Source organism: Littorina saxatilis, linkage group LG2 (genome assembly GCF_037325665.1).
Source record: "Littorina saxatilis isolate snail1 linkage group LG2, US_GU_Lsax_2.0, whole genome shotgun sequence".
Taxonomy (NCBI): Eukaryota; Metazoa; Mollusca; class Gastropoda; order Littorinimorpha; family Littorinidae; genus Littorina; species Littorina saxatilis.
Genome location: NC_090246.1, coordinates 81,309,064 through 81,336,614, shown reverse-complemented (window position 1 = coordinate 81,336,614; position 27,551 = coordinate 81,309,064). Strand labels below are relative to the sequence as shown.

At 41.8% G+C, this 27,551-nt stretch overlaps 1 protein-coding gene across 3 annotated transcripts in view; it reads right to left on the bottom strand.

The window, feature by feature from the left end:
• The window catches only part of LOC138959869 (uncharacterized), a 49,073-nt gene that overhangs the window by 18,590 nt on the left and 2,932 nt on the right, over window positions 1-27,551 (bottom strand). For all 3 annotated transcript variants that reach the window (XM_070331515.1, XM_070331517.1, XM_070331516.1), the window contains exons 2-14: window positions 17,642-17,938; window positions 15,573-16,375; window positions 14,960-15,106; window positions 11,674-11,837; window positions 11,177-11,357; window positions 9,927-10,180; window positions 5,289-5,397; window positions 4,705-4,896; window positions 4,017-4,052; window positions 3,452-3,616; window positions 2,333-2,488; window positions 1,133-1,336; window positions 487-596 (exon numbers count right to left, since the gene is read on the bottom strand). In XM_070331515.1, coding sequence (XP_070187616.1) covers window positions 487-596; window positions 1,133-1,336; window positions 2,333-2,488; window positions 3,452-3,616; window positions 4,017-4,052; window positions 4,705-4,896; window positions 5,289-5,397; window positions 9,927-10,180; window positions 11,177-11,357; window positions 11,674-11,837; window positions 14,960-15,106; window positions 15,573-16,375; window positions 17,642-17,938 — 2,818 coding nt within the window. The remainder of the gene's footprint in view (window positions 1-486; window positions 597-1,132; window positions 1,337-2,332; window positions 2,489-3,451; window positions 3,617-4,016; window positions 4,053-4,704; window positions 4,897-5,288; window positions 5,398-9,926; window positions 10,181-11,176; window positions 11,358-11,673; window positions 11,838-14,959; window positions 15,107-15,572; window positions 16,376-17,641; window positions 17,939-27,551) is intronic.

Genomic DNA, 27,551 nt, shown 5'->3' with positions numbered 1-27,551 from the left:
AAATAGTCCATTGTAGTCGGTGTAGGCCTTACGCTTATTTTAATCGTTTGTCCAGTATTTAATTTAATTCTCTATTTTTGTATGAACTCAAATGTTTAGTGTTCTTAGTATGTCTTGTTAGGCTAAGTTCTATTTAATCAGAGTATGTTTGCGTGTGCTTATACCTAGTGATATTGTAAAGCGCATAGTGCTTTTAGTTATGCGCTATAGAAATCTCCTTAATAAATAAATAAATAAATATAGACTATCGATCTCTCCTCTCTTTCTGTCTCCCCCACTCTCTCTCTCTCTCTCTCTCTCTCTCTCTCTCTCTCTCTCTCTCTCTCTCTCTCTCTATCTCTCTCTCTCTCTCTCTCACACACACACACACACACACACACAAACACACACACACCACCACCACCACCACCACCACCAACCCAATCACCACCACCAATGTTTCCCTATTTTCAGCGTCAACCAGTAGATAGGTGAATTGATACGTACAGGTGGGCCAAGAAGACACCTTTCTGGGCGACAAATGCGGCGGTGACTTTGATTTGCGACAGGTTTTCCATGTCATCGTTGTCTTCAATCATGTCCACCACCCTGTCAACCTGCAAGCATGGAACCATACATTTATAAACATGTCAAATGTACAAGCTCACACTTTAACGTCTCATTCAAGTTTAAATGGCTGATCTTCGCCGTTGACCATAACTCCGTGATGAAAGTATCAAGAGTGACAGGTGTAAGCCGATGACAAAGGGAAGACGGTTTTTTTTTTTAAGAAATTGGGTTGAAATATAAAGGGAAGTAAGCGATCTAAATGCATGCGAAAGTGCAATACAGTAAAAGAGAGATCTAAGATGGTGAGCCGAACTTTCACGGCAAGTATTGTGCCTTTAACCTAATAACAATACTCTGATAATTGACGGGCCCATCCAGGCCTCCACCCAATTCCATGCGTCCAATTTAACATCAACCTCAAGCTCTGGTACACGGTGCCTCGGTAACCCAAAGATCTCTCTTTATTGTGTTTCTCCTCCTTCATAACCTTTATCTTAAGCCCAGGAGCGTAGCCCTAAAGGTTTAACCGTGATGGCCTAAAACGACACTTATCATCATCTAAAAATTGAGCCAAACTCGTCACCTGAGCAGACGACAGCTCATCCATGCGGTCACTGAGGACGTCAGCGAGGTCATCCACGTCCTCAGGCCTGTCCACCATGTCGTCCAGGTCCTGGGGCAGCAGACCGCGGGACAGTCTGCCCAGGTTGGGGACGTCACTTGGACGCAGGGAGCGCCCTTGCTGACCTCTCAGCGAGAACCGCACTTTGCTCATGATGCTCGCAGCCTGGCCAAGACACGAGAAAAATTAATGATATACGATGCCGATACATGATGCTGGCAGCCTGGCCAAGACACGAGAACAATTAATGATATGCGATGCTGATACATGATGCTGGCAGCCTGGCCAAGACACGAGAACAATTAATGATATACGATGCCGATACATGATGCTGGCAGCCTGGCCAAGACACGAGAACAATTAATTATATACGATGCCGATACATGATGCTGTCAGCCTGGCCAAGACACGAGAACAATGAATGATATACGATGCCGATACATGATGCTGGCAGCCTGGCCAAGACACGAGAACAATTAATGATATACGATGCCGATACATGATGCTGGCAGCCTGGCCAAGACACGAGAACAATTAATGATATACGATGCCGATACATGATGCTGGCAGCCTGGCCAAGACACAAGAACAATTAATGATATACGATACCGATACATGATGCTGGCAGCACACAAGTAAAATTCAGGATATAGTGTCTAAGAAACAATATTCATGAAGAAGCAGAGCTGGTATATTTTCTGACATAATTTTAGAACTGAGACTTATGCTAATGTGCAACATTAATTTTTTAATCCCATTATGCAGAGAAAGAAGCCAGATTTTTTTTTATTCTTGATATGTGCCGAAGTGGAATAAATGCTCTCTCCTCCCATATCAAAACACGAAGAGATCTGTGATGGTTTGCAATATGTTTTACATCGGAAGGACTGTACCTTTCAGCTTTCAAAACAGTACAACAAAACAGTGCAACAAAACAGTACCACAAAACAGTACCACAAAACAGTACCACAAAACAGTTAAACAGTACCACAAGACAGTACCACAAAACAGCGTATAAGCTAAATTCAATCTAATATTAAAGCATTCAGACAACACATATCTATGTTGTGCATAACATGTAATTTGGCACTTTTGAAGTGCATATCATCTTCATAATATAAATTAATGTCTTAAATATCATAGCACTAATATTAATCGTACCTGAGGTGCTCGCCAGTTGGTTCTGGTAGAAATGTTGAGAGTGTCGACTACGTCATCATCATTGAGGTCGTCGATGTCATCAACACTCATTGCGTCAGCAAAGCCGGGCAGCCTCATCAGCCTGAGAGCTCCCTGTGCACTTGGATCATTCAGCGCCTATAGTTTGGATAAATCAGCAACGTTTTGACATCAAGTTTGGATAAATCAGCAACGCTTTGATATGAAGTTTGGATAAATCAGCAACGCTTTGATATGAAGTTTGGATAAATCAGCAACGCTTTGATATGAAATTTGGATAAATCAGCAACGTTTTGATATGAAGTTTGGATAAATCAGCAACGTTTTGACATCAAGTTTGGATAAATCAGCAACGTTTTTACATCAAGTTTGAATAAATCAGCAACGTTTTGACATCAAGTTTGGATAAATCAGCAACGTTTTGATATGAAGTTTGGATAAATCAGCAACGCTTTGATATGAAATTTGGATAAATCAGGAACGCTTTAATATGAAGTTTGGATAAATCAGCAACGCTTTGATATGACATTTGGATAAATCAGCAACGCTTTGATATGAAATGTGGATAAATCAGGAACGCTTTGATATGAAATTTGGATAAATCAGCAACGCTTTGATATGAAATTTGGATAAATCAGCAACGCTTTGATAGGAAGTTCAAGAGACAGTTCAGTCGTCGTGGGCAAGACCACTGAACTAACATGAAAATGTTATAATTACATTTGGTTTTTGTGTTACTTTAAAAGAGAACGGTCCGGGACAGCCATATAGGCTGTAGGATCGTTGATTGCATTATACAACAACTTCAGAGAGAGAAAGACAGAGACAGAGACAGAGACAGGGAGAAGGAGAGAAAGCAAGTGGGGGGCCGGGCTAAACACAAACATGTTTCAGCCAAACCCCCTGGTAGACTGCAAACAATAGCTTTCTACCGAATCGGAACTTGCACCTAGTCTAAGTGCACTAGCATGAGAGTAGGCCTATATCCAGGTTTATGTTCTTTGTGCACAGCAGGAATTTAAATGAAGTTTTCGTTGATCTGAACTAAAACAATAGACTGCGTCAATGCTTCTGAACTTGATTCTGACCAAACTTTGATACCTTGTCAACGATGACTCTCCTTTGAGCGTCGCTGAGATCAAGGTCATCCATGTCGTCAAGGACCTCACTGATGACGTTATCGTCCATATCTTCAATGTCGTCAGAAGAGAGGCCTCGGGCAAGATGTCCCAAACCTCGTAGGTTTACGGCCGTCAGATCTTTCAGCTAGAAAAGAAGAGAGAAAAATTAAGACAAATGTAAAAAAAAGAATGCACCCTCCCCATGCAATTAACCCACACCGAAATAAGTCTCTTTGACACGAAGCTGCTAGTTCATAATCCAATCCTTTGTTGGGTTACCTTTCTGAAGTTCAAAACATTTAAGATACACACCAGGACATGTTAAGAAAAACAAAATTGCTCTTCAGTTGGAAAGTCACCTTGGTAGTTGTCTATAAATGTTGTGGCTTCCTACCATAGTCACGACCACCCCGTAAGGCGTCTTCAATCCCTTTGTAGACAATACAACTTTTATTTCACAATAAAATAGCTGACATGAATATGTGTGGCTGAGCTAGTACTAAATCCCATATAATTTGTTTCAGAGAATAAAATAATTGTCTCACATCAATATCGAACATCTCATCCAAGAGCTCACGGGCCTGAAATAGAGAAAACAAAAGCATATATTAGATACCAACGTTAACAAGTTTGTTTACAATGCAAATTTTCTCACGCAAAAATATGATAAGCCTAGTATTGTCTTCGAATTTACAAGAGCGAAATGACAAATAAAAATGATTTGGCGGTCAACGTAATTTTACATTTTCTGTCCTGTATCATGCGGAAATAGTACAGTAAAAACATTCCAACTCCAATGGTCTTAGAAATGTAAATGAGCATTTCTGCGGCGTAAAACTACTTACATGACTTTTATAGAATGTATCACATATCACTACTTTCTTGATTGAAAGTGTGGGCCAGGTGTTCATCCGACTTGAATACGAAGTATAGTAAAAAAAAAAAAAATTTAAAAAAAAGTGCTCTAAATGTAGGCGACATGACTGTTCAACAAAAGCAAATGCGAGTTACGCGGAACCGATCTGTTGGCACCCGAGAGAATAAGTAGCATTGGAATGAACAATACGATGTCGGTCAAATTTTTTTTGAACTTAAAGGTTTCAAAATTCAGAATCAAAAAACAAGAATAGAATTAATCAGTTTTGTTGATTCTTAATTGAAAGGTGTTTTGTCTCCTTTGAGGTACATTATATCCAACAACGAACTCTTCTCATCCCTATAATTCAGACCCACCTGTGATTCTCCAAAGTCCACATCCCTCAGGTCATCCATGGATTCTCGGAGTGCAACGCGGGGCAGCTGCTGCAACTGCGTCAGACTCATGCCCGGCAACACAAAGCGCATGCGCATCAACTGCGAGCGGTTAAACTCGTTCAGGGCAGGGAACTTCGACGACTGCGACATGCGTCTGAACATGTTGGCGGCCTGAGTGAAGTAAAGAATGTTTTATGAATTACAGCAGCAGCAAAAACAACAACAACAACGACGACGACAACGGCAACGAAAACACCACCACCAACAACAACAACAACAACAACAACAACAACATGACCGTCTACCAATACTAGCTGATAAAAGAAAATTTAATTTTGATAGTCATTAATTAATCGACTTTTTCTATACAGTGTTAAGTACAAAGAATGCGCAGTCTTCAAAACACACTGGGATGAACATAGATTATGTTAGTGAAATGAGAATGTACATTCTTAAAAAAGTATTAGAAGAGATCGTCCCTAAGCCAGCCGAAAAGTCTACCACATGTCATGGTACAAAAATCAGTTTCTGCGCCAAATTCTGAAGTGCACTTCTTGACCTACATCATCGTCATCCAGGTCAAGGTCATCGAGGTCATCGGCAGCATCGAAGAGATCATCAGCATCAACAGACTCCAAGAAGTCAAGGTCATCGTACAAGAAACGAGCCACCCTGGAAAACAATACATTTTGTTGAGATTTACGAAGACATATTCTTCTGAGTAGATTGATCTTACAAACAGTGACATCGATAAAGTAGTTTGCATTTAGCCAGATTTCAAAGCAATATCCTTCCCATGTACACAGCACGGCGGCTCATAATCTCAAATCCGGTCAGGCTTTTCCATGGGACAAGACCATCCCTCCACTTAGAAACATACCAAAAGGCAACATTTGACTGCTTCCTGTGCCAGAAAGTAAGAATTGTTTGATGAATTATAATTTTATAGATTGCCATTGAGAAATTAATTCATCAAACAATTCTTACTGTCTACAAGAAGCAGTCAAGTGTTGCTTTTTGGTATGCTCCGTTAAGACATAGACCATTTTATCCTGGACCGCCAACTAGCTCTCTCTCCGCTCTTTCTCTCTATTACGAGGTAGCGCGGCCTCTCGCATTTAGGAACCTACGCTTACAAGCCTTTCAGAAATCATGGGGACGTGATATCCGGTGTCGATTGTAAACATGGACGAAGTTGCCGAGGTAAGTTCTGAAAATGCTAAAATAAACTCAGTAAAAGTGCATATGGAACATGTTTTTCGATGAGTTTTGTTAAGTTTAGTTTGGAGTTTTGGAAAATCCAGTTCAATGTCACCTCCAATTGTCAAAAATAACTGGAGCGTGCTTTCTTTTCACTGTCTTCGAATCGCTGGCCTTTCAAACCGGACGCGACGCGCCCCTGAAAGTCGAGAGTCGTAACCTCGAAGGGTCACGTGACGAGTTGGCGGTCCAGGCTATTTAGTCCTTACGGCAGGGCAATAACCCCTTGAAAAATACCTCGGAAAATGTTTTAATGGTTTTGGGTAGTTTAACTCCTGAAGTTTACAAATCCGCATGATGACATCTTTAAATCCTTGGGCAAATTGAGACAAAATTAATTATAGGAAAATTAGCAAATGTTGATTTGTTTGTTTAGACACAAAAGGCATTCCATAGAAAAAAGGGCTAGAATGGCGTCATAACTTCATGACGTCGGGAAAACGTAATGAGTAATATGACGACACGTACAGTATGGCCTGTAGTGTTGTCCGTGTCCGTACTTGAGCTCCTCTTCCAAGACAAAAACAAAGGCATTTGACGTGTTTCATTCTGCTAAATGGAAACAATTTGCACATGAGTGTGTATGGAATTACATCCAGGCTGAGAAGATGTGAAACCTGTGTTATTCGTGGACTTGCGATTAGTGCGTATGGTGTTCCAAAGCACAGGTTTCACTGTCGAAGATAAAACTTGTAAATTGATCTTACAAAATGGCGGGCGATGATCAAAGAACATCGTGAGACTAGTTTTCTCCGATTTGATTGTTTACCAGACGATAGAGCTATTTTAGATGGAAGCGTATGCCATCTGGTGACAGCTGTTCATTAACCAGTGTGTTCGTAGGAGTGCTTGATTTCTCTGCAGAAGCCGGGATCCATGCGTGAAAATCGGTGAAGTCTTTCAGCAAATGTCGCAGTTTGTAAGCGAGTGCTACAGGTGCAAAATCTCAAATAACATATCACGTGAGAGATATGAAACCTGGCTAGCTAGAACCTCCAAGCACCAGTCCACATAAATCAAAAACTACTGCCCACATCAGCCCATTGCTGAACGTCCATCTGAAAAGGGCTGTATTGCAATTCTACGGGGATCTTCCAAATCTTGATCCAGTTGACTTCGGGTGGTTGTAGGATGGGCAGAAAACCGCCTGGAGTAGAACCTACACCAACTGAAGTCATGCTATAAATTTTAAAGTGTGGCTGTGGAGAAATTTACCATGTGCAACAGCATGCTGTGGTTGCGCAGTCGGTCAATGTGCGTGTGCCATCTTATGTCGATGTCTACTCCTTGGAAATTGCACAAATCCGCACTGGTCATCCATCGTAGTCATCCGCACTGGGCATGTGCAACAGTCACCTTCACTGGTCACCCGCACTGGTCATCTGGATCGGTCATCCACACTGGTCATCCTTTGCGGTCATCCGCACTGGTCATCCTTTTGTGATCATCCGCATCGGTCATCCGCACTATTCATCCTTCATGATCATCTGCACTGGTCATCCGCGCAGGTCATCCTTCATGATAATCTGCACTGGTCATTCGCACAGGTCATCCTTCATGATCATCTGCACTGGTCATCTGCACTAGTCATCGTTCATGATAATCTGCACTGGTCATCCGCACTAATCATCCGCACTGGTAATTTTTCATGATCATCTGCACTGGACATCCGCACCGATAATCCGCACTGGTCATCTGCACTGGTCATCCTTCACTTCATGGTCATCTGCACAGGTCATCCACACTGGTCATCCGCACTGGCAATTCTCACCGGTCACCCGTACTGGTAATCTACATGACATCCTGCGTAATCATCGGGCGTGGTCATTTATTTGTCATCAGGCATAGTCATCCGCTACCATTTCGGCAATTGAAAAAAGGATCGATGGTGGCTGCCCTCAAACTGGAAACTCACTGCATGACCATGTCATCTTGTGTGGTAAACCAGCGTGGTCATCCCGCCTGGTCATCTGGAGTGGTAAACTACACATCATCCTGTGTGGTCATCGGCGAGGTAAAGTGCATACTAACCAGTATCCCTGGTTCGTCGCGCGCCATGACCTTTACGTTATGAGATAGAGGTTTTTTGTATGTGAGACATGGTACATCAGGTTTAGCCTCTTGACATGACGCCTAATACACCTCCTCGGGGCGTCACTAACTGACACAACACTGTGTATATGGTGTCAAAAGGGATTTCATATGCCGAATCGCTTGGCGCTGTGACACCTTACAAGGCCTTTCGTCTGATGTGTACATTCCTCACTTGACTAGATCTTCTTAAAAAAAAAGAGCACACGATAACTTTAAGTAATTCTGGGTATTACTGCCACTTTTCCAGGATTAAGTTGTTATCTGCTTGCTCACCGGCCAAGTCACTCATTGATTCTGGAACCCACCAGGATGGTAGGGTCACTTCAACGACGAGCGCTTCATAAGCTGTCTCCACCTCTGGCGGCTGTGAGCAATTTTTGGGAAGTTGCAAAACATTTCCCAATCCACTCTGTAATGATATCTGTCCCTCTGTTCATTTGTCTTCTCTATCTTCTCTTTCCGCGCACCATACCCTGTAAGATGGTCTTGGAGAGCCCGCCTGTTCTTGTTACATGGCCATACAATCTCAGCTTCGTCTTCTTGACAGTGATCTTTGTAGTGATGCACGTGCTAAGTGATGGTTTTGCAGACATTAAAATATATGACCTTGAAATTGTTTGACCTTGAAAACGTGTGACCTTCAGTGTTGGTGAACGTTTTTATTCATGGCAAGTTTTAAGAAGATGAACACATTTCGTCATTTTATCTTCAAAAATAGTATAATCCTTTATCATTTGAATAAACATTTGACATTCATATGACCTTGAAATGTGATGAAGGTCAAGCAAAGTGCAACAGTAATCAAAGCCCACAACACATATAAGCTTAAACCATTAGCTGTAACTGAAAAAATATTTTGCTAAAACTAACTATATCATCCTGCTCCGTCAACCAGTTTTAACGGTCCCTCAACAGACCAGCCATTCGGGTTATAGTGTCTGCTAATCATGTAACTGTTGTTATGCATATTAACTCCCGTTTTATCTCCCGGAAAACATAAATAAATACAGTTCCGCTAGTTTATAGCATGCAGTTTCGACTATTTTGCAGTCTGGAATCCATCTTGTCCGCCATCTTGAATACATCAAAATGCCCAAGGATGACAGAGTGTCATCCGTCGGATCTGTAATCTACAGACATCACAGAGTTCAAAACACTCAAAACATTCTCCGAGGTATTTTTTGAGGGGTTAAGGTCAAAATCGGGAAATGACGACCTGACTAATTTGGTCTATGGTTAAGAACAGAAAGCATCCAGACCGCTACTGTTTTCTGGTGGAAGGGTCGTCTTATCCCATGTACAAGCCTGGCCAGATCTGAGATGGTGAGCGGAACCGCTTACCTTATACATTTCAAGAAATCATTAATACGAGAATTTATATCGCGCATATATCTCACCACAAGGCGACTCAAGGCGCACAGTACGAAATATGAGAGAGCCCTGAAATGCAGTCGCTCGGCGAAGAAGGGACAGCACTCTATATTTCGGGGGAAGCATCCTGGGTATTTTCGTGTTTCTATAACCCACCGAACTCTGACATGGATTACAGGATCTTTTCCGTGCGCACTTGGTCATGTGCTTGCGTGTACACAGGAAGGGGGATAAGGCACTAGCAAGTCTGCACATAAGTTGACATGGGAGATCGGAAAAATCTCCACTTTTAACCCACCAGGCAGCAGCGACCGGGATTCGAACACACGACCTCCCGATTAGGAGGCCGACGTCTTACCATCACGCCACTGCGCCCGTCAAATCCTCCCATCAACATCATCACGGCTTAGATTTCTTCTTCTTCTTTTCTTGCAAGCCGTATCTAGTCTAGAGGTCACCAAAAATAAGACACTCACTTTGCTACTTGTTGTCCTCCGGAGAATTGAGCCTGTTTCATGCGAAGTCCGATGGCCAGTCTGCGGGACTGCATATCGTCGTCATCATCATCATCATCATCATCATCGTCGTCATCATCTTCCTTGCTGTCGTCATCGACTTTACTGCTGTCGACATCCCTGCTGTCGACATCCCTGCTGTTGGAATCGACTTCCCTGCTGTCGTCATCGTCATCGTCGTCGTCGAAAAGGCCTTTGAGGTTGGCATTCAGAAGCTGAGAAAAAAAAAGGAGATTTAAATCTAGCAGCACATTCAGGATCATGTTGCACGCGATTAACTGTAATGTAGACACGCACAACCACTCTCAAGACAGCAAAACTACTTTTTTCTAACTTGGCCGTACAGATGAAAAAATGGAAAAAAATTGTCTCCCCCTCCAACCCCCCCCCCCCCCCACCACCCCCCCCCCCCCTCCTTTAGACTTCCCAAATTCTCAGAAAATCTGGTATAAAAAAGGAGAGAGTCTTGAAATAGAGTATATTTACAGAGGTCATGAACAGGAAATCTGAGAACACATAGTCTTTAAAAAGGGAGAGAGTCTTAAATTGTTTTGTTTTTTAAAGGGAGAGATACTTATATTGGGGGGGGGGGGGGTCCTAAAGCGGTGGCTTTACTGTATTGAACACAATAAGTCTTACAGCGAACTACTCTCAAGACAGCAAAATGACACGCCTAACGTGACCATACAGATGGGAGCACGGAACACAACCAGTCTTACAGCGAACTACTCTCAAGACAGCAAAATGACACGCCTAACGTGACCATACAGATGGGAGCACGGAACACAACCAGTCTTACTGCGAACTATTCTCAAGACAGCAAAATGACACGCCTAACGTGACCATACAGATGGGAGCACGGAACACAACCAGTCTTACTGCAAACTATTCTCAAGACAGCAAAACTACGCGCCTAACTTGGCCATACAGATTGCCACACAGATGGAATCATTCAACACAATTAGTCTTACAGCGAAACACTCTCAATACATTAAAACCACGCGCCTAACGTAGCCAAACAGATAGAATGATTGAACACAACCAGTCTTACAGCTAACCACTCTCAAGACAGCACAATGACACGCCTAACGTGGCCATACAGAACGAAGCACGGAGCACAATGAGTCATACAGCGAAACACTACCACGACAGAAAAACTACGCGCCTAACGTGGCCATACAGATGAAAGCACGGAACACAACGAATCTTACTGCGATGGGGTCGAGGTCGTCCAGGTCATCCTCAGTGAGTGACAGCAGTCCCTTGCCCAGCCTGCTGATAGCGGAGGAGTCCAGACCGCCCAGGTTCTTGCTGAGGATTCTCTGCCTCAGGGCCAGCTCTAGGCCGCGGTTGGCACCGTCGCGAGATGCCACGCTTCCCAGGAGGTCAAAGCTGCACACGGAACACAAGTGGAACGATTTGTTATTTTGGTTTTATTCACGCTTTATTCTCCCATTGCTGGGAAATTCGGATCGCTTCCTCCAACTTGGAAGCTAGCAGCAACAAGAGTCGCGCCACCTCGAAGTAAACGTGTTTAAATGTAATTTGGCATAATATTGACATTGGTGTTTTGAGAGCCACTGCGGTGACATAGGGTTGGGACCAAAATACTGTCCATTTTTCACCACATACACATGGGGTAGAGGGGGGTGAGCTTGAGGTTGAGAAACAAAGACAGGCAAAATAGGCCCCAGAAGACCACACTCACTTGTCGTCCAGGAGGTCGTCATCGAAGTCCTCCAGGAAGTCGTCATCAATGACGTCAGGAGCGAGCCTGATGGCGCGCTGCAGATCGAGTGAGGTCCACTGGTCCGCGGGTTTCATCTGCAGCATGTTGTTGAGGAGGGCCTGCTGGTGGGCTTCGTCAAGGTCCTAACAACAGCAGACAATCAATATCATAAGGAAATTGCATGTCTCATTTTCTTTAAAGATTTGAGAAAAATAGGTTAGGCAACTCTACTCTGAGACAGAAAATGATACTGGTTTCTGCTCCCCCTTTTCACATGACATAGAAGTGATCAAGAGCAATAGAATGTACTCTCTGCTGCCACACTGCGGAATAAAAGGTATGCAATTGTCTTATGATCGTAAAGTATGGACGCAGGCAAGTAGACCTGCAAAACTCCTTACATATCCCTTAAACATCAACCATCTCACCGTACTTCCGTTTCTCTTCATCATATTTCCCAACCCTCTGTCCCCGTCAAACCTTATCCACGATCATTGCAGTAGTTCTTAAGTAACGCATGCAGGTTAAAAGAAAAAACATCAGTCTCCTTAAAATCTGAAAAGACACAGTTTGCGACGGCGTCCATTTGATGACTCCCTTTATTCCAAAATACTGCAGCACACTTAGCCTGTACTGCATACATTTGGACAATAATCAACAAAGCTTCAGAGTCATTGCATAGGGTGCTTACCGCATGGTACCCCTTGGCTGAACTTGCTTCTATATTGACCAGAATGAAACAAACTGGTTTTTTTTTATTAGACTGTTGTTAATTGTGCATACAAATGTGCAAATATTAACTGTCAAAGATACATTCGTCGCTTTGCTATTGGGTACTTTGAGCATCCTTCATGCTCTGTTTGCACAGCAGAAGAAAATTGAAATAGTTCATTTGTAAAACAAAAGCAATATCCCCATCCAATTAATATGACGCAAAGCAAATTGAACAGAAGCAAGTAGAGAAGGAAAAGTAAGCCTCGTTGATATCGCAACAACAACAATTAATTAAAGGAACACTGTAAGAGAAGAGCCTGTAGATTACAGAGCAGAGTTTGGGAAAAAGAAATAAGTTGCGAAAACAACTACGCTGAGTGTGTATGAAAGAGAAAAAGTAAGCACTAAAAGCGTAAAAAAAATACTTGAAGGTTAATCAATGTACGATTAGTAGTGCTTCAAACATAATTATAGATATGCTAATAAAGGAAAGCGATATAATGAACATGTGCAGGTACACGAATTATTATGCAGCTATCATCTTGGGAGAGGAAAGCCTGCTTCATTACCTTTAAAAGCAACACACACCAACAAATTAAGGTTCAGGTTACAAATGTGTAGTAGTGCACCCTCCCCATTCATTAACAACTATGTCGTATTTTCAGTGGAAAGCAAGCCTACACAGTGGAAAGCTAGATCGTCTGCTCAGATGAAAGCTCGGCTACTCAGAGAAGATCACTAGCATTCTGATAGGATATGTGAAGAAACTACTATTGGGTTTTTTTACCAAAGGCCACGGAAAATAGCTATTCCTAAAGAAAAAGAACCAAACTTTGAGAGAAAGAAACAAGAACTAACCGCCTCCAGTAAAAGGAAAGACAAACTATTAGATGTCCTAGCATGCGTGTCATGAACAGCCCAAGAGGCATGAACTATCTGAGTCGGGTACTACAAGGAGCTAAACCTGCCATGCACGACTGAATACTTCACTAACGTCAAACAAAGTGTTATGATCGTGGGCATCGTCGTCAAAGGCTTGAGCAAGCAAGTTTGTGAAGTGCGTATTGAAATCCTCTTGTCCTGTCTCATTTCCAAACACAGCACTAATGTTGCTTTGGAACCAACGCGAACTTCGCCATGTATGAGACTGAGACTGCAAAATGTTCACATTTTTGTTTTTCATTGTGGCTGCAGGAATTCTATATTCTACACAAACAAATTTGTTTTCTGTTGAGAAGTGAAATTCTTTTATGTTTACAATTCTGAATACACAAAAAGCATTAAGGTTCAATGCAAAAATCCGTTCAAATGAAACGCAGATAACGATAATAATGGAAAACAAAACACTAACAAACAAACAAAAGCATCGTATAAGCTTATAAAACTTGACAATACAAAAATGGGAAGTTACAAAACAAAAGAAGACAACAAATGCGAGCTATCATATTATTAAAGGCAACAGCAACAACATCATAACTGTTTGAAATGAAATGAAAAAGGATACAAGTTTTGAAAACTGGATATGTCTTTTTTTAGAAAATATAATACCACAAAAGTAAAAGTCAAAATAATCAAACGAGGCAGAGTGCTATATACTAATGTCTGAGAAACGAAGTAAACGTTTTGTTTATGAAACATGTTAGGGGAATAATAGTTAATACAGTTCAATGGATTTTTCCAATCATTGTCTTTGTGGCCACGAAAACATACACACTTCTTTTGCTGTTCCCCTCTGAGCTTTAAATATTTGCTTATATTAATTCAGTCAAAGCATTTCGAAGTTTCTCCTGATCGGATGACAAAGAACAAGCTCTCTCTTGCTCTCACGGTTGTAGCTAACTGACATTAAAACAGTTAGGTTTTTTTTTAAAGAAGTCAACCTTTCAAGGTAAATTAACGAGGAAGACACTAGCCCAAAAAACAAAACAAATGTATGAAAAGTAGGGCTACACAAGGACACGTTTGTATAATTAGCCAACCGTGCATTCACTGATAAGGAAATGTTGCAATCTTTGCCTTAGGCTTGGGGAAGACAAATGCATGCACGTTTGTGCAGACTTATTAAGCTGGTTTTTCGTAACGCTGATATAATCAAAGAAGTGCCCTCCCCCCCCACCCCCACCCCCCCCCACCCCCAGCCCCCCCCCCCCCTCCCGGCATCTTAAAAAGGGACCAGAATAAATTAGCTTTAACCACTCTGAAGTTTGTCATTATATTTGCTTGTAAAACCAAGGGGTATCTATAATATAACACAAACCGTAATTTGGTTGTTTAATACGCATGGTGTGAGTTACACTAGCAAAGCAACTCATATACTGTACACACAAAAATCATAGCAAATATATATACAAAAGGGAATCAGCCAGAATACAAATTACAATTCTTGGTTAAACCAGCAAAAACAAAACACAAAACAATTAAAAAAGGTATCATTGAGCTAGATAAATATATATATACATATATAAATATATATATATGTCACAAATCTTGGTTAATATGTTTCACATCCACTAGCACACGAGTTTGATTGTGTACGTGTACAATTACTTACGTCATCGTCGTCAAGATATTCCGAGCAGTCGACGCCGGCCTCAATAAACCTGGTGAAGACAACTGTGGACTGGTGAGAGAACTGACGGCACAGCACCTTTTCGTCGTCATCGTCGAGGAAGGCAGACATACATTCCGCGCTGGCTTCCTGCAAGGACATACAGAACATAACGTGTCTTCATTAATTGCCAGTGTAATTGTTTTTATTTATTGCGCTATTGCTGGAAAATTCTTACTCGTAGAAAGCTATCAGCGACAGTTGTGGCGCTAGCCAGGTGTGTGCGTATTTGTGATTAAAAAGACACTGTGTTTTGCTGGAAAATTCGCCACGGTAAGCGCATGGTATGGATAACTGGGCTAAGAAGTGATCCAGTGCATTTTTGTGTGGAACAAATGCATGAATGCATATATATGTAAATGCACAATATTTCACAACACCAACAATCGGCTATTTAAACGCGCTGTATATGAAATTATAGAGTACAAAACCTTTTCAGTGTTGGCACTGAAATAACACCAATAACTTTTTCTTTAAACAGACACTTCTACTTGGATATGTGCAAAAAAGTAAGACACTGTTAAGGAGTGAAAAGAATGCAATAGTTTAAACTTACCGACAGTTTCTCGAAAAAGTCCTCCAGGTCATAATCATCGTCATTTTCCATGGAGTCAGATTTAGAACTAGAGTCGTCCTGCACGCTGCGTTTCTTCCTTGCTTTCATCATGTCATCAAAGCCCGCGTCGTCAGTGACACCAACTCCAGGGCCCAGGCCTTCGTTGGACGAACCTCCCATCCCCGTGCTGTCAGTGACGCCAACTCCAAGGCCCAGGTCTTCGTTGCTCGAACCTCCCATCCCCGTGTTGTCAGTGACGCCAACTCCAAGGCCCAGGTCTTCGTTGCTCGAACCTCCCATCCCCGTGTTGTCAGTGACGCCAACTCCAAGGCCCAGGTCTTCGTTGCTCGAACCTCCCATCGCCTTGTCGTCAGAGACGCCAACTCCAAGGTCTTCGTCGGTCACACCTCCCTTGCCTGTGTCGTCATTGGCGCTATCTCCAAGGTCTTCGTCGGTCAAACCTCCCTTGCCTGTGTCGTCATTGGCGCTATCTCCAAGGTCTTCGTCGGTCACACCTCCCGTCCCTGTGTCGTCATTGGCGCTATCTCCAAGGTCTTCGTCGGTCAAACCTCCGTTCGATGTGTCATCAGAGTCTGTCGTCGTGTCCTCCAGGCTTTCGCTGATATCCTCTGTGACGTCATCGGGGGTTTCTGCCGAGTCGAGGTCACGAGAAAGGGAGTCACGGGCGTTTTCTAGAAACTCTTCCCTCAGTTCACGCATGGCCTCGCCCACCTCTGACATGAAGGCCCTGATTCTTGCCGGGTTTCTCAAGCACTGGTTGACCTGTACGGCTTGTTTGGGGCCTGTTTGTAAAAGAATAAAACAATTATGTAATCGTATCCTGCTGTAAAAGGTGTAGGTTTTTTGTTGTTCTTTTTATATTTAGTCAAGTTTTGACTAAATATTTTAACATCGAGGGGGAATCGAAACGAGGGTCGTGGTGTATGTGCGTATGTGTGTGCGTGCGTGCGTGTGTGTGTGTGTGTGTGTAGAGCGATTCAGACTAAACTACTGGACCGATCTTTATGAAATTTGACATGAGAGTTCCTGGGTAGGAAATCCCCGAACGTTTTTTTTCATTTTTTTGATAAATGTCTTTGATGACGTCATATCCGGCTTTTCGTGAAAGTTGAGGCGGCACTGTCACGCCCTCATTTTTCAACCAAAATGGTTGAAATTTTGGTCAAGTACTCTTCAACGAAGCCCGGGGTTCGGTATTGCATTTCAGCTTGGTGGCTTAAAAATTAATTAATGACTTTGGTCATTAAAAATCTGAAAATTGTAAAAAAAAATAAAAATTTATAAAACGATCCAAATTTACGTTTATCTTATTCTCCATCATTTGCTGATTCCAAAAACATATAAATATGTTATATTCGGATTAAAAACAAGCTCTGAAAATTAAATATATAAAAATTATTATCAATTTTTTTTTTCTAAATCAATTTAAAAACACTTTCTTATTCCTTGTCGGTTCCTGATTCCAAAAATATATAGATATGATATGTTTGGATTAAAAACACGCTCAGAAAGTTAAAACGAAGAGAGGTACAGAAAAGCGTGCTATCCTTCTCAGCGCAACGAATACCCCGCTCTTCTTGTCAATTCCACGGGCACTGCCTTTGCCACGGGCGGTGGAGTGACGATGCTACGAGTATACGGTCTTGCTGCGTTGCGTTGCGTTCAGTTTCATTCTGTGAGTTCGACAGCTACTTGACTAAATATTGTATTTTCGCCTTACGCGACTTGTTTTAGGTTTGTTTTGTGTCCAGAAGAGATCAGGTTTTTTTGGTGGGCTGATAATTATGAACATTCAAATCGGAACCATTAGCTATAAAATATACTGTGAAAATTCATGCGTTAGATGCGACCTGTTCAACCACTGAATATTTCGCTCAATCATAACATTGAAGTAATAACGACACGACGGGGAATAGATCTTGGTATTAGCTGCAGACAACGACGAGATAAATGATGGCTGACAGAAATAAATCAATGAAAAACATAGAAAACAGCACATTCAGTTTCATGTTAGTTGGTATCTATTAAAAAAGAATATACAAACTTACCCGGTTTGACTAGTGTGTTCTTAAAATTGTCAAAGTCGAAATCGTCGATGTCATCGGGCATGCGGTCAGAGAGATCCTCCAGATCGTCAAACAGGTCTCCAAACCCTCTGCGGTCATCGCCCCTCTCCAGAGGATTTTCCGGCACGTCCGGAGTGGCTGGACGGTCTCTTTCCAGGAGGGCCTTCAGTTTGGCCTCGAACTCATCCTGTGACAACTTGGCTTGCGCGAGCCGGTCGTCTCCTAGGTCATTTTGAACACCCTGAGCTTGTCTTTTGGATCGACGGTCGTGTCTCAGATCTGAAACATACAGAAAAGTAGTTGTGCTATAAGTTTATGTATATATGTTTTTGCTGCTTTTTGCTATTTTGATGTTGAAGTCTTAATTTCTGGGGGGGGGGGGGGGGGGGGCAGACAATACCATTCTAATACTTTAACAATAAACGAACTTACAAACTAACATCGAACGAACGGGCGCAGTGGCGTAGTGGTAAGACATCGGCCTCCCAAACGGAAGGTCGTGAGTTCAAATCCAGGCCGCTGCCGCCTGGTGGGTTCAGGGTAGAGATTTTTCCGATCTCCCAGGTCAACTTATGCGCAGACCTGCTAGTGCCTTATCCCCCTTCGTGTGTACACGCAAGCACAAGACCAAGTGCGCACGGAAAAGATCCTGTAATCCATGTCAGACTCCGGTGGGTTATAGAAACACGAAACTACCCAGCATGCTTCCCCGAAATCGGCGTATGCTGCCTGAATGGCGGGGTAAAAACGGTCATACACGTTCAGATCCACTCGTGCTAAATCATGAGTGAACATGGGAGTTTCATCACAAGAACGAAGAAGAAGAAGAAAAAGAAGAACAAGAACGAACGAAAGAAAGAAACAAACGAACGAACGATGGGACGAACTAACAAAGCCTTTGTCAAAGGAAAAAAACTAAATAACTAACGAAAGAACGAACGAACGAACGAACGAACTAACGAACGGAATAACTAAAGGATGGACGCACTATATAGAAAAGGGAGTGACGGACTTATTAACTAATAAAGGAACCAACCCACCAATCATCAACTGAATCAATTAACCCGCACAGGAATAAACCGCCTCTGAAATATACCGATCATAATCCGCGTTGCCTTTTTCCTTTTGAAACCAGACATAATCGTGACAAGATAACGGATATTGCGTGACAGGCTTGCACACAATTCGATGTCCCCCCAACTCTGATTGCCCGAGGCAGTGAGGTTCACCCCAAAGTCCGTGACGTTTCGCTCCATCTCCACACTAGGTCATCTGTCAGAGCTGTGACCTCAAATGAGTCAATTTATCAAGAGTGTTGCTCTGCTGTCAGTCAACCATTTCTTCCATGAGGGGATGAGGGGTGGAGAATGTGTGTTATGAACTTTCGGTATGTTTGTGGGGGGGGGGGGTGAAAAGGGGATGGGCGGGGTTGATGAAGGTCGTGTTTTAAAATATGTGCATTGTTAAGGTGAAACAAAAAGAGGAAAGAAGAAGATTGGTTTGTCGCTGGTTGTTCATTGTCCCTTCAATCTATTTGGCTAGGCGGGACCGATAAGAAGAAGAAAAAGAATAGAAAAAGAGAGTTCGGAGAAGTAGGAAGACAACACTAGCAAAGTCTAAGTATTGAGGACATTGAGCCGTCTGGATGATAACCTGAATGTTGTTAAGCTACCGTATTGGGGAAAACCTCTCATCATAAGCAAGCTTTCACATCGATATCATTATGAGAACAACATGTGTAAGTCGCATTTGTCCGTGTTCAGGAATCTCGCGAAAGGCAACAGATACACAAACAAGCAAAAGACTGACATTGACACTTGATAAACTAATCGGACACTCCCCTGTCCAGTAAGTGTGTTCCTTGTCATTCACCCCTTCTGGGCGTCCTGTACATGGCACAGCCTTAGCCTACACGTCAACATCTCACGAACAACATAAATTATTTCGCTATTTTGTCATTCTACCTCACGGACAATGGGAAGTAGGAGGAGGTAGGAGAACCCGTTCGTTTCCATACAGTGGAACCCCCTTTTCTCAATTCTCTCTGTCTGACTCTCTCTCTCTCTCTCTCTCTCTCTCTCTCTCTCTCTCTCTCTCTCATTCAGCCTCTCTCTCCCTCTCTATGTCTCTCTCTGTGTCTCTGTCTCTGTCATTCTCTCTCTTTCAGTCTCTCTCTGTCTCTGTCTGTCTGTCTGTCTGTCTGTCTGTCTGTATGTCTGTCTGTATGTCTGTCTCTCTCTGTGTCTGTCTCCCTCCCCCTCCTCTCTCTCCCTCTGTCTGTCTCCCTCCCCCCTCTCTCTCTCTCTTTCTCTCTCTCTCTCTCTCTCTCTTTCTCCCTCTCTCTCTATTTCTCTCTCTCTCTCTCTCTCTCTCTCTCTCTCTCTCTCTCTCTCTCTCTCTCTCTTATAAACCGAGCAACGCCATGGCAACTCATTGTGTTTCTATAAATTCTGAACGCACACGCCCCGAGGCAGAGGGAACAGAACAGAGAGACCCATGACAGCCATATGACCGTAACAATGGATGACGTGGGATTTCCCTACTCCTACTTCCTTGTCACCTCTTCTGTGGACATACTGTGTCAGCCCGATTGAAGGATGATGTAACAGTCTTTGCCATTGAGCCATCTCTTATTGCATGAAACAAACAAACACATGAACAAACAAATGAACAAACAAACAAACGAACACACAAAAACAAACGAAGATAAACGAACTAGCAAACAAACCAGCAAAAGCTCATCCATATAGACACATACTTAAGGAAATTACAACAAGAAATGTTTGTTAAAAAAAAATTAAAAAAATAAAATAAAAAAAGAGTGAATTCATGAGCAAGTTCATATACTTTTGAAAATCTTCATTACAAGAAAAAGCGTTCAGCGCCGCATTGTGTCTGCAGAACTCTGCAGGGTCATGAACATTATTTGCAATTAGGACCCGGAACGGACAAAACGAACAGCACCGGGTGATTCTGACTTTCGCATTAAAAGAAATACGACAAAGTGAGAAAAAAAAAAAAAAACTTCTAAAAAAAAAAAAAAAAAAAAAAAAATAAATAAATAAAAACAAGAAAAAGAAAGAAAAAACGATATTAAAACCCCCCAGAATGATTCATTTAAGGTTATTTCGTTATTAATTCCTGATGATATTTAATAATATTATTTAATATTAGAAGAAAAAAATGTGCGCGTTTGCGTGGGTATGTGTGTTTACATGGCCATCGGTTTGCCTGTGTTAATCCTTGCGCTGGTTCCTTTGTGTTCCAAAATGTGCACCTTGTGCGGATTAAAAGGTTACCAAGACGTTGCTATGACTGTGTCAGCAGTCACATAATTATAAGGACAATGTTCCATGTTGTCTCTAGTAACCGTATGTCTAAAGTTGAACATGTTCTGCAGGCATGTGTCTTGTTGTAGTCACAATGATGGATGTGTGTGTTCCCCCGGCGTGCAAGCTTTCTTTGGTAGGCTTATGTGTGTGTGTATTCCTGCTTAATATGTGTGTGTGGCTGTGTGTGAGAAACACGTGGCTTCCACGTCAAGAATTGAAGAAAAGGTAAGCATAGGAACAAGACACATTTAACTTGCAAACACAAGCAAACAAACCAGCAAGAGACAAACAAACAAACAAACAAACAAACAAAGTAGCATTAAAAGAAACAGAAAAGCGAGTAAACGGGCATAAATAAACTAAGCACACAAACAAAACAAAAAAAACAACCCCACATACAACAAAGCAGGGCTTCTAAGAAAGGCATTTCAAACTGAGGACTGCTTACACTGTTGAGAGGAGAGACATTACAACATAGATGCACGCGTTGTACGCCCGCCCGCCCTGCAAGCCTCTGTGTCCGTCGACCCGAGTCAATCATGTCGCAAAACCGGTCACCCGCAGGTCAACTAGACAGCTGGTACAGCAAAGGGGGTGGGGGGTGAGGGGATGGAGGAAAGGGGGTAGGGAAGAGGGGGTCGGAGTAGGGCTTGTTGTGTATACATGTGTGTGTGCGCGGCGTGCGCTTGTATTTTTGTTTGTGTGTGTGTGTGTGTGTGTGTGTGTGTGTGTGTGTGTGTGTGTGTGTGTATGAGCGCGTGTGTTTATGTGTGTGTGTGCGTGTGTGTGTGTGTTTATGTGTGTGTGTGTGAGTGTGTGTTTGTGTGTGTGTGTGTGTGTGTGTGTGTGAGTGTTTATGTCGGGGGAGATGGTTAGGGGAGAAAATGTTCTTTTTTTTCAGCTTGGAATTACAACAACGTGATTCTGCTTTCACTAATATTGCATGTGCTGTCATGGTCTTAACATCGTAATGGTATATATATTAGCATAAAACATTCAGTTTTGACGGTAACATATAGGCTTACGTGTAATTTTTGTTAATTTTGTAAAGCAGGAAAAGAAAGGCTTCTGTCCTCTTCCACACACATTCTTAAATTAAGATTGTTGTCTACCTAATCATGTCGTCTGTGAACCTTTAGCCTTCCATGGGTAATATAAGTCATAGTGCCTTACATTGTTCATGTGTGTTTACGCACGCTTTCATCGCGCGTAACGTGTTTTACAGCCTCCATCCTTGCGTGACTAGAAATAATAATAATAATAATAATAATAATAATAAATGAGCATTTATATAGCGCAACATCATAACTTTACAATTATGCTCTTTGCGCTTGACACATTTAAAATTAAAACACAGTTATATAAGCATTTACATCTACATTCATGATATGATAAAGAAAGAAAGAAAGAAAGAGAAGGAAGAAGAAAGGAAGGAAAGAAAGAAGGAAAGAAAGAAATATAATAGATACAATAAATAAATAAATAAAGTTCAAAAAGACTGTCTAGCGTTGCTAGAGAAACACAATAAGAGCTATGGAGAAATCCAGTTTCTCGCTGTATATCAGTCACTTAACAAAAGAAATTTAAAAAAAACCCCATATACTAAAAAAAAAAGCAGGAAAGAAGCAACCTCACTCCCCCGCCAGAAAATATAAAACAAAAATGAAAAAGATTTCATGCATGACTGAAAACGCAAGACATCTTTCAGCGTAAACGACACTGCCGTAGCCACACACACACACACACACACACACACACACACACAAAATCCCGCCTGCGACTCTCTCTTTCTTCTTGTCCGCCTTCTAGGTCCCTGCTTCTAGTAAACAGGAATGTGTGGTCGAATCAACTCAGCTGACGCGATGGAGGGGAGGGGGGGGGGGGGGGGGGGGGGGGTAGGGGCACACGCAAAGAACCCGTGTCTTTTTTTGTCAGCGGTAAAAATGCAGTTAACATGCTTGGACATAAAACGTATGTCACGTTACTCATGAGCTTGACTCGTTCATGCGTGACTCTGGCATGCCCGGACGGGAAGACTGCCCGCCTGCCCGATTTAAAAGAGACAGATGAAGGCATAGCTCATTTGAGAACCTCTGGTATACTTGAATATTGCCCTTATCTAAAAGAGTGTGCAGCTTTTGCTCTGCATTTCTCTCAAAATCGGTTCAAGACAATCAGACCACTAAGATTTTGCAAGTGAACTAATGTTGAGTTTTTATTTCTCTTTTTTGTACGTAGCTATGTTATATCGATTTATCTATTTGAATGAATGTATTTCTTATAATTATCGTTTAATTGTATGTGTGCGTGTGTGTTGTCATGACCCAGCAAGAATATACATGTACCGTCGACTCAGTCGACACTTTGTTTTCTTGTCAACATTTCCTTGTTGTCAAGAGAGGATCTAGGAGGTCACGTTCACATAATAATGATTATACACCACCAATATCAACTTGTCTCAAGTGACGCCCTCCCCCTTACACCGTGTCAAAAAATCCCATTCTCGGAGAGCTTTCCGCGCACCCATCGTATCATTAAACATCCGTCCGTTGTGACAATAGTGACTTCTTATAACATTTGTCTTCACAAAGTCACCGAAACCAGAAGGGAGGGTTAACCCCAAAGTAGTACACTCTCTACTGTCAATGGCTGAAATGCTGTTGAATGACTGAAATGCCGGAAGTGTTGTGGATACTGTCACTGTCATTGTCGCGGTTTCAAGTCACGAGGATGACGTCATCTTCTTGGGAGAAGCCAAAGTGACTGGACGGAGTTTAAAATGACTCGTCATTGACTAAAAGGGCGGGGAGAGAGACTGATGGGAAATTGTTCTGTAGGTGACATGGAACACGACGAAGTATCACGGCGTGGTAAATGACTTCACTAAAAATAAATCGATTGCTGAACCTGGTCTGCGCGTCACTTTCGTTGTAAGGCTGTGACATTATTTTCGACAACTGTCGATTAAGAAATGGTGCATACTCTATTGCTTGAATATGTTTCCCACTGACGATCGTTTGGTCATATTTCTTCTTCTTTGTTTTGTTCCACGCGCATTAAATGCAACAAAGGGAATAAGTGCAACAACGTGTGACAGGAAAGTCAAAGACTTGACTGCACTTTACAAAGTTACCTTGATAACAATGTGATTGCCAAACAGCTGCACACTGAGTGACATATTACAAGCAGTTAATATGCGTCATAAACTTAAACAGAGATATCTTTTTGAATTCATTTGTCAAACCAGATGATGAATATGCATCCGTTTGGGTGTCCTAATCATTCATTCAGACATCACCCCCTGATGATTAATCACACAAATATGGGCTACACCTTCGTAGATGGATTTCAAACAACTGTTGCAAGACATGTTGTCAAAACAAGATCGCGCAGGTCACCCCCAAAGAAGTGTTATTGCATCCTTGTGTCTGTTGCTGTTATAAGTTGCTGTTGATGCTGTCGTTCTGCAAATTTACTTAAACACCTCATCACCTCTGTCTGGGGAATGTAGAGCAGTATGAGCGTTCGCTAGAGTTCGTGTCTCCATTTGTTTTCTTTTTTATCATTGTATCATGTTTCAATGAAATAAAATCTTGTTTAAACTAATACCTCATCACCACACTATTGACATCATCGCCACCATCTCCACCATCAACAACAACAACAACACTGTCAGCAACAACCAAGAAACGGACATGCACAAGAAGAGAGTGACAGTTGGAAGAATATACAAGACATAACAATGGCTGAAAGTGATAGAGCAAACAATACAAACTCAATGAGTCACAGAGAGAGAGAGAGAGAGAGAGAGAGAGAGAGAGAGAGAGAGAGAGAGAGAGAGAGAGAGAGAGAGAGAGACAGACAGACAGACAGACAGACAGAGAGACAGACAGAGACAGAGACAGAGACAGGGAGAGACAGGGAGAGACAGAGAGAAACAGAGACAGAGACAGATAAAGAGGCAGAGAGAGATAGAGTCCTTGTCTACCGATGCAGTAAATTGTGCAACTTGTTTCAGAAAGCACAACAACAATTGTTTCCCCTTACACACATTGTCCAGCACGTAATTTTTGTCACGTTGACTTCGTGTCAGGTCATAACATGCTAATTAAGCTCTTAAACTTGTGAACAACTTTCAAATCAGAATGCAAACCGTCAACAAATTAAAGCACTAATACTTCAAGTCCTTGTTCGGTTCTAATTGCAAAATTAAGATTGCAGTGAACGCAAACAGAACGTAAATGCTTAACAAGAAAGAGAACAAAGAAGAGGAAAATGGTCTTCATTTAGGACAAGCATGGCCGACTTAGGTGACGTCATTGTATTGCAACGCAGTTCAACTAATACCGAAGAAGACATTTGCCAAACAATGTTATTGTCCTCATCACTCTCTCTATCTCGCCCTCCCCAATTAAGAACAGCATCCTCCTGAAAGTGAGTGTAAAACGAAGCTAACTAGGTCACCGGAGGGCAGCAGATTCTTTTCTGTTTATGTTCGCAAACATCAGCTTGATAAACGTTGACTCATTTAACTAATTCATTCTTCTTGTCAACGCCTTTGATTTAAGGGCATCAGGTTGTCGGCGGCACAAAAACATGACGAACTAACATAAGCTTTCGAAATTCAAGCCATCCGGGCAAGGGCTAACGTTTTTGAATGCCTGGAGGAATTCCTCTGGCAAATATAATTCTCATTTTGCAAGAAAAAAAATGGAAAGACAATAAGGAGCAAATTAAACGAAGACGAGGAAGAGAAGGATGGGAAGAAGAACAAGGAGGATAAAAAGGAGAAATTGAATGCTGCTGCAACTGTCAATGGAGAAGAAAATGATGATGATGATGATGACGATGACGATGATGATGATGATGATGATGATGATGATGATGATGATGATGATGATGATGATGATGATGATGATGATGATGATGATAGAGAAGAGAAAGAAGATAAGGAGAAGAGCCCTGAGGAAGAGAGAGACAGGGAGAGAAGGAGTAGAACACTGAGCATCCACGCCTCTGGGTTAAAGCACAAGTCCGCATGGAGCGTTCTGCGTGCATTGCAATCCTTTTTTTGACAGCACAATTAGAGAATTCCTTTTACGTAGCTTCGCGTCAAGAGTTTGCCTTTAGCTTTTGCAGACAAATGAGAATACTGTTTTTGTCATCCACTTAATGTGAATAATTGCCTCATTTTCAAAAGTTTTTAAAATGTTATTTCGTGTTTTATTTAAATTTTAATCCAGTTATGTACGTAACACCCTCTCCCTCCCAATTGTATTGTACATTATGACATTTTTGTGACAAAAGTGCTCACGAAAACCTGTTGAATGACCCGCCGGTTCACTCCTGTTAAAAATAACTCCCGTTCGTGAGCGATTCAACCTTTCAAGTACACAAAAACGGTTCCAATGAACTTGACCCAAGCTTTCATGTTTTACTGTCCGCCGTACTGACTTGAATGCCGAGGCTATGAATGCTTTGCTTAGAGTGCAACTTTGTCTTACTGTCAATGAAATAGTCACAGGTTAAACGGTAGTGCTCTCAGTTAACACCAAGGTGTGACACATTATTGCACATCCTCCACAACATCATTCTGTACAAACTCCAGCAATAGCAACGAAACAATCAACGTTGAAGAACCAAACCCGAAACTGAAAGAACATCAACGAAAAGAACTTCTGCTGTTTGTCATCATCAGCAACAGAAGTATCAATGACGACGATGACAACGACGACGACGACGACGACGACGACAACAATAACAACAACAACAACAAAAACAAGTCGCGTAAGGCGAAATTACTACATTTAGTCAAGCTGTGGAACTCACAGAATAAAACTGAACGCACTGCATTTTTTCACAATGACCGTAGTCCACCGCTCGTGCAAAACGCAGTGAAACTGACGAGACTGTTTAGCGCGGAAGTGGTTTCGCTGTGCTGCATAACACGCTTTTCTGTACCTCTCTTTGTTTTAACTTTCTGAGCGTGTTTTTAATCCAAACATATCATATCTATATGTTTTTGGAATCAGGAACCGACAAGGAATAACTTGAGATGAAATTGTTTTTAAATCGATTTCGGAAATTTGATCTTGATCATAACTTTTTATATTTTTAATTTTGAGAGCTTGTTTTTAATCCGAATATAACATATTTATATGTTTTTGGAATCAGAAAATAATGAAGAATAAAATGAACGTAAATTTGGATCGTTTTATAAAAAAAATTAATTTACAATTTTTTGATTTTTAATGACCAAAGTCATAAATTAATTTTTAAGCCACTAAGCTGAAATGCAATACCGAAGTCAGGCCTTTGTCGAAAATTGCTTGGCCAAAATGTCAATCAATTTGATTAAAAAATGAGGGTGTGACAGTGCCGCCTCAACTTTTACAAAAAGCCGGATATGACGTCATCAAAGACATTTATCGAAAAAATGAAAAAAAACATCCGGGCATATCATATCCAGGAACTCTCATGTCAAATGTCATAAAGATCGGTCCAGTAGTTGACTGTGAATCGCTCTACACACACACACGCACACACACACAGATACACAT